Below are 8,332 nucleotides of genomic sequence, written 5' to 3'. Positions count from 1 at the left end.
AACAATTATAGTAGACTTTAGGTTTTTAAAAATATTTATGTGAAAAACATTATTCTCCTTTACAAATCCGCATCGCCACGGTCATCATGTTTTATATGTGTTCAATGTTGTCAATTGTTCTGCCAAAGTTGTTCGAATCATGTTCACGGACCCTGGCAACGTCCCTGAATAACATGTGTGCTACCGAATCAGAATCAAGAACGATGTCACGATGAAGAGCAATTATGCAGCTGTTAATGTCGTCCTCCGGACATTTAGCATTACCATTTTAGAAATGTTCTACCACTATTGATTACTTTTACATTTCAAAGAAACTTCAATTGACCGAGTATGCTAAATCAGAAAAAATAGCCTTAATATACCAAATAAGAACATTCCAGAACGCACCATTCAAGTAGAACTGTCTTTCTTATTTCAAATGGAAAATCTAGAATCTATTTATTCTAAAATTTATAAACATAGAATAAATAGACAATTCTAGAGCATTCTTATGCTAACATATCATGAGGTAGAAACAATGTTTATTTTAAATGCATCTAGGGCAACTGTTTTTGAACAATGAAGAACATAATTTAAATTACATATACATGTAACATTTTGCCTAGGCCGGGAATCGAACAGGACCGAATGACCTCGGTGAAATTCGAATGCGCTTGGTGACCACTTAGTATCATTTGAAAAGGTGTTGTGTGCAGAAATGTAAAAAATTACCGTAAATGATGCTGAGGGCCTCCAAAGTTTGCAAAGCATGTCATATTGCAAATGAATTAAGAGCAAATAATAATATAGAAACTGTATTTTTTATGAATTATGTATGTTTTGGTCATTTATCTCAAATGTTAGTAATCAGCTGCCAATTGTATAAACGTGAATAAGTCCTAACCAGCGGTAATCTATTGGTTTGGTCAAGATATCCAAAAACCGATTTATAAAAAATAAAGATATCCTTACCGCGTGATTCGGCTAACTTTTTGACAAAAATTAATCGCACTAAAAGAGTTTGTTAGCTGACTTAAGTAAAACGAAGATGGCCGACCTGACATTTTGAACGCCAGGCGATCTCGACAATTTCGCAGACTATGCAGACAAACGGACGAAGACAATGACGAGAAAGTACTTATGCGATATAGATTCAGTCAACATAATATAGACAGTTTTGAACAACTTATAGATGACAGACTTGAACGACCGACTCGCAGAAACCAAGCCTTGACACCACGGCAACAGCGACAGGGACGAAACAATGATGAGAAAGTACGTAAGTGATACAGGTCCACTCCACACAACCTTTTTGAACGACTTATAGGTCACAGACTTGAGCGACCTACTCCCCGTTTCCTTACTGCTATTTTTCCTATAGAAATTGAAGTCGGGGTTGGGGGGATGGTGTGTTCCCACTTTCCAAATTGCTGATTTTTCCTATAGAAATTGAGGTCGAGCTTGGGGGATGGTGAGTTCCCACTTCCCCAACTGCTCTTTTTCCTAAAAACGTAGCGTTTCTAATTTTGAGAAAGTGGTTCTTAAATTTCATAAATTAAAACAAATATGAAGCTGATTTTTATTTGCAATTCACAAAAGTGCATATAATTAAAAATACAAGAATGTACTTTACTATGAAGAAAACTAAAGATAACAAAGCATTGGGATTCAATAATGAACATATACATATAAAATTATAAATACATGAATGCACTGTACTATAAATAAGAACACAAATTACTAAAGGATTGTTATTTAATTATGGATATATTAATAAATATATATATATATATATATATATATTAATAAATAGCACAATAAAGATATGATTCTAATGTACACATTTAGGTCATAAAAGATATAATAACTTTTTAAAAACACATTTTAAAAGCATAAAAAAGCAAATACTGATATATACTGAGAATTAAAACATATATTAACTCATAATTCAACACTTTGTTGTTATCCATTCATACACATTCACTTTATTTTTATTAAATGAGAAGCAGCATCAACATTATTCCATTGTGTCTATTTCGCCAGTTTAAAGCTGATTAGCCTTTGCTCAAGCTCACGGTAGACCCGCTTACTTATTCGCTGCCTTTCACAGTTGGCGTGCTAGTGTTAATTTTCGCATCGCAGATATCATTTAAATATTTCGGTATAACCTTGAAACTGGAATAGGACACAAAAACACATTTTACAACATTCCCTATATGCTTTACACAATTTGTTTATCCTTTATAATCATCTAAACCTTAATATCAAAGTAAAAACGAATCTTTTTCACAGTCTCATTGAATCAATTCTTAAATATGGTTCAGAAATCATTGGATACCATCCAGCAAAAGACATTGAACTAATCCATTGCACATTTATGAGAACATTTTCAAACGACAGGAAAGTACGAATTTAATCGCGTTATATGGTGAATTAGGCAGGCATCCAATGATAATTGAAAGAAAAATAAGAATGCTTAAGTATTGGATAAGAACATTAAATCTAATAATACATCATTAATCAAAATACATATGAAATGTTAAAAAGTGACATTGACAACAATAATACATACAATGGCATGAACTGGGCATATCAATTAAAGAAAAATTAGATGAAATTGGAATGTCAGAAATATGGTTAAAGCATTCAGCAATTTTACTCGTTTGTCTCTTAAATAACATAATGCCTGTATAAAAAAGCTCTCCGTTAAAACTTTAAAATATTCATACTAAACACATTTTGTACCTTTGAAAATTTTACCATAGCATTTTGTTTGTATTAATGATAGATAGATTACCTTAACTGAACAATGGCTAAAAATGGTTCATCTGTATTAATAATTCATAGTTTATAAAGGTCTAAAAGACATATGCAATAGCAACAGAAACAACAACATACAAAAACAAACGCATGCAGCGCGTAAAGGGAACTGTATGAATATGTCACCTTTCATAGTCCTTAATACATTATTTTATATGTATGTGAAAAACTACAGAAACAAGCTCAGTAGCCAAAAGTTAAAAACATAAACCCCGTTTAATAACACAGGGTAAACGCCAAAGACTTAGCACACATAAATAAAAAACACAAGCAAGAAACATGGAACAACATCACTAAACTCAACAAACAACACAGTGCATATATACTATATAAACAAAACTAGGTATGTTTATCAAGGATTGTTAGGTACCGCCTTGGAACGGTCAGTAAAATGTCAATTGACTGGGGGTTTAAACCAGTTTACGTGCACAATACTTATGTGAAAAACTACAGAAACAAGCTTAGTAGCAAAATGTTTAAAAATAAACCCGGTTTAATGGCACTGGGTAAACGCCAAAGACAAATATATCACATACAAAAAAACATGGAAAACAGCACAAAACTCCACAAACAGCACAGTTCATATACACTATACTTAAACAACTAGGTATGTTTATCAAGGATTATTAGGTACCACCTTGGAACGGCCAGTAAAATTACTGGGGGTTTAAATCAGTTTACGTGCACAAACCTCACTCTTATCTCAACAATCCTTAATAAAGAGAAAACGTAAAAGGTAAATTTTATCAAAGTATGCATTAACTTGAGAAAACATAATAATAAAACAAATAATAATAAACTAGTAAGTAAACCCCAAGTACTTCAATGAATAGGGGGACCAACTCTATCTGCAGTCGGAGGAATACAATTCAGAGCACCTAGTGCAAAAACTTTTTAAAGATACGATGCTGTTATTGTTTGAAACTATGAGCATCACACACAGTCTGCCTCAGAAATAAAAGGTTTAAGGATGTGTGATCATAGAGTTTCATAATAAAAAGCACCATTGTACTTAAACTGGGAACAAATAAAGAAAACATTATTACAAATTAAAAAGACATATATTTGCTAAACTTTTCAGTTTAAGTTTTGATTTATTTAGAAAATATAGAGTGTATAATTTAGCAAAAAAATATATATTTGTTCTTGCATATTATTGAACGTTGGTATGCTTGCTTGATTTCTGTACATTAAATTAAATTAAAAATTAAATTAAATTTGATAGCAATTTCTTTTCATTACTTCGGATTATCAAAATTAATTAATTATCAAAGTTAATCAAAAATTTAAAAGGCATACTATCTAGTCAATTACCTTTTTCGCCTATACATTAAAACAAAACTAGATTTAGAACATCGCAAATTGCCATAGCAACGCAAATTGTTTACATATTATTTTTTTTCACTGAAATGCTCCCGTGACAGTACTGCTTCGGGGTCATTTAAATATTGTGATTTTTTTCACCTTTGGTTTCTACAAACCAGTTTTATATAAGTTTCAATCTATGAATCATAATTAAAAACAAAAACCATGTAGCGAAAGTGTGTTGCTCATTTTATTTTAATCTACTGTCCTTGAAACATTCAGATATATAATGTAACATTTAAGTCTCGATTCAAGTATCTTTCATTATATATTAAAAATATATTCATTTAATGAGAAATTATGGAGCATTAATATTTTGTTTCAAATACTGTCATTCATCAGATACATCACATATGGCGTCAGCAATCTCCATTCCAATGCGTTTCTTCATATTGGTACTTTAGTTATAGTTCGATTTCACAAATTGTTTTTGTATTTCTCCCGCATCCATCGTCAATCCATCCGGTTTTCCGAAGGATAACACATTCTTCATTGGTCTTTGTTCCTTCCCACGGTCCGAAGTAAGTGAATGGAGATAGCGTGAGCGTCCCGGCTTAGTACAGAATATTATTGATCTTCTTGTATCCCAGGTATAACTCGTCTCCTAAAAACATCACAGAATAAGACAAGGAAAGATAAATTCCCTAAATATCTCCATATTGTGTGCAATATGAGACCCAGACTGTTGTTTGCAATAACAGTGGAAGTCTATGCTGCTCCCTGCTCATTTATTGATGAGGCTTTTTTGATGCGTGTGTAATCTGGATTTGGTGATTGTATGATTGTCTCTAGTTCAGTGTTTGTTGGGCCAAAACCTTGTGCCTCTACACTAGATATATATATATATATGTGTGAACAAAGACCATATATATATATATATATAATGATTGACTATTAGGTTTGTCTCTGCAATTTTCATTGTTGTAATGGCATGCTTTTAAGTATTAAAATTAGAAACATAACTAGTGTATGTTTAAGAATTATTTACATGGTTTGGAAATGTCTTGATTTCATATATATTTTCGCCACGCGGCCCATTAAATAACAATTATTGTAACTTGCATTGTCTGTCCAAAAAATTGAAATATACCTCCTGTAGCAGGACTCAGTGTATTGGTCAAGAAGTTCTGTTCCTCTATTGATTCCACGTAGACGGCATGCGCTCCCATGGTAACACATTCATCCTGAAGAAAGTAAAATGAAACTACTTTACAAGACTTAAAATGACTGTTGTCTTCGTTATCCATTCTATGTAGTTATCAATGGTTAAAAGATATATCTTTACCAATGTCTTCCAGTCCTCCAACTCACCCATGCACAGAATATTTTTTCTAACTATAACACAAGTTGCCTTCAGGTTTTTAGAAAAAACAACAACATTATTCTTCTTTCCTTAACCGCATCGCCACGGTCATCATGTTTTATATGTGTTCAATGTTATCAAGTTTTTTACCCAAAGTGTTAAAATCATGTTCACGGGAACTTCCGACGTCACTGGATAGCATTTTGGCTACCGCTTGCGATCAGAATCAGGAACGATGTCACGCTGCTGAGGAGTTATGCAGCTGTCAATGTTGTGCTCCGAATTGGACATGATATTGATAAGTGCATAAACATTTACTTTAACCATTTTAGAAATGTTTTACCACTGTTGTTGTTTTTTTAAAGTGACTTTACATTATAAAGAAACTTCAATTTACCGAATACGCTAGATAAGAGACGTTTGCCTTTATATACCAAATAAGAATGCTCCAGAACATACTATTAAAATAGAATTGTCTCTCTAATAGAAATTCTAGAATCTTGTTCATTCTAAACCTTCTATACATAGTATAAACAGAACATTCTAGAGCATTCTGGCAGATATATGCTAAACATTCGAAGGGGAAAAACAATTTATTTTAATGCATCTATGGCAACTAACATTGAAACCATATTTTTAAAAAGCGAAATACATCTTTAAAGTACTGTGTAATCCTTACCCTTGGTTTTTTAGCAACACTTACTAGTATACTATATAGGCACATCTACAGATACAGTTTCTTATATGATCCGAAATAAATATATCTTATTTAAAAAGCTAAATTAACATGTTTTATCTGTATTGATATTAACATTTACGTTTGTGGTTCTGATACCAAATAATTCCAGCTTATGATGATACACGTATGTACTTGCATGACCAGTGTTTGTATACCACGTGATAAATTATGTCATAAATGCTACGTCGAAAGGCAATATTTTGCTTCGAATAAATACTTTAAACCAAGATAACTTTACTATTTCGTCACCATTGTAAATTAAACATAGCGCAGTCTACGCCGTTTTCGCATCCCAGCATTCGGTGTTTTACCAGAGTTTGTTTGAGAGGGTAGTTTCTTAAATATTTTGACAACCCTTTTCACAATACGGCCGTCTGACGGAGCACTGCCAAAACATAATTTTGGAAACAGATTGTCGAAGTGTTTGATGAAACTAATCACCTTATTAAACTTCGGTAATAAAACGAAGACGGGGCTCTTTAAGCGGCATAGACTGCCCTTTGTTTAATTTAAAATGGTGTAGTAAAAGAAAAGTTATCTTTGATTTAACTCTTCATTTTAAGCAAAAGGTTGCCTTCCGACGTAGCATATATGATGCAGTTTATCACGTGGAATACACATACTGATGACTCTAGGCAGATCAATAACCAACACAATACCGTGGATACATCGAAAACAACTGCAGATTTTCGCCGGTGCATCAGTTGAAAAAGTTCGTAAAATTTATAAGTATAAACTTAATCAATTGTAGTGGTAAAGTGTGTAATCTGTACTGCTAAGTGCACTTGATTCCCTAATCATTGCATAAATATATTTTTTTAAGAGTAAGTCTTAACGTTTAACTGCGTAATTGGAATTACTACACGATCAACTTGCAGCGTCTTTAAATGTAAAAAGGATCTGAAATTATAAACCCTCCATATACATCCGATGTTGTTTTCGATGGAAAATGGCCAATGCGTTCCGATGAGCGTGGATGCAAATGTTATGCACAATGGAAATGATAAAGTAGAAGTGCATTACCCCCATTTTTAATCATTTTAATATAGTAACTTAAAATATACTGTTGCGTAAACATACACTAACCAAAACTTAATAGTAACATTAATATTATAAAAGTTAGTTTGTGTCATCGCTTGGGAACGAACACCGACTGTCAAAATAATTGAGGATTAAACCGGTTTGTTGAGTTCTCAACAAGACACATGCCTTTACATAAATGTTCATGTACCATGGAGACGAAAGCATGTTTAAAACAAACAAACGATAAAATATCAACACAACTGAATGATAAAGTAACTCACATGATGGAATCCGTTAGATGCATTCGTCAGGGTGTAACAGGAATACTGGAAACCCATCCAACCTTCTGGGCAACTTCCTGGAATATTTGGAATTTGGCGATATGTGTTTATGACGCAAAACTGTTATTGTTTCTTAAAAAACAATTAAGGTAAAAACAACAACAAAAACGTATCTACTAATTTTGTTTTAAATTCCCAACCGCAACATGGTTTCACATAAAATTATCTAATTCACCTTTACAAACGTTTATGCCGAAACACTTATCAAGTAACCTTTTGTGCATAGTAAAGCGAAACCTTACCCTGGAGGGGTCTGAGATGCTTGGTGTGTACATTAGCAACTGCGGGCCTGTGAGCGTAATAGTTGAAAACCTCGCTGCACAAGGTACATGTACCATCATCTTCTCCGTAAAAAACAGACTTGCATCTTTCGTCGTATCCACAATACATCACACATTTTAGTAAAGACGCGACAGCCGAAGTGGAAGCCAAACTAGCCTCCGCTGTGCACGTATGGTTATCTAACAGTTCAATATGTATGTTCTTTTCAAATGGAACACTGTTGCCACAATTTAATAATAATAATAAATAGCACATCGTATCTAAAATAATTATCAAGGAATTCATTGTTGTCTTGCTGGTTAGTTCAACATTGAATGTGGTTTGCTGTAATTGATACGTCCGTATCTAATAAGTTCTTTGACGGAACTGCAAAAGCGGAAAGGTGGATGAATTATTCAAATTGTCCATTACAATCTTTGACCAAATGAAGCGCATTGAAGCGACATGTTTTTCACTAATTTATCATGCAATGAAAATGGT

At 33.0% G+C, this 8,332-nt stretch overlaps 1 protein-coding gene across 1 annotated transcript; it reads right to left on the bottom strand.

Annotated features, from left to right (window-relative positions):
• Positions 1-4,718: 4,718 nt before the first annotated feature.
• On the bottom strand, positions 4,719-7,960 carry LOC128230654 (C-type lectin domain family 2 member D-like). Its single transcript, XM_052943098.1, has 4 exons — positions 7,813-7,960; positions 7,511-7,587; positions 5,255-5,348; positions 4,719-4,768 (listed from the first exon to the last, which is right to left on the bottom strand). Exons 1-4 carry the CDS (start codon positions 7,958-7,960, stop codon positions 4,719-4,721), a joined length of 369 nt encoding a protein of 122 aa, XP_052799058.1.
• Between the last annotated feature and the right edge of the window lie 372 nt (positions 7,961-8,332).

This window comes from Mya arenaria, chromosome 4, assembly GCF_026914265.1.
Source record: "Mya arenaria isolate MELC-2E11 chromosome 4, ASM2691426v1".
NCBI classification, from domain to species: domain Eukaryota; kingdom Metazoa; phylum Mollusca; class Bivalvia; order Myida; family Myidae; genus Mya; species Mya arenaria.
This window is presented reverse-complemented; position numbering and strand designations above follow the sequence as displayed.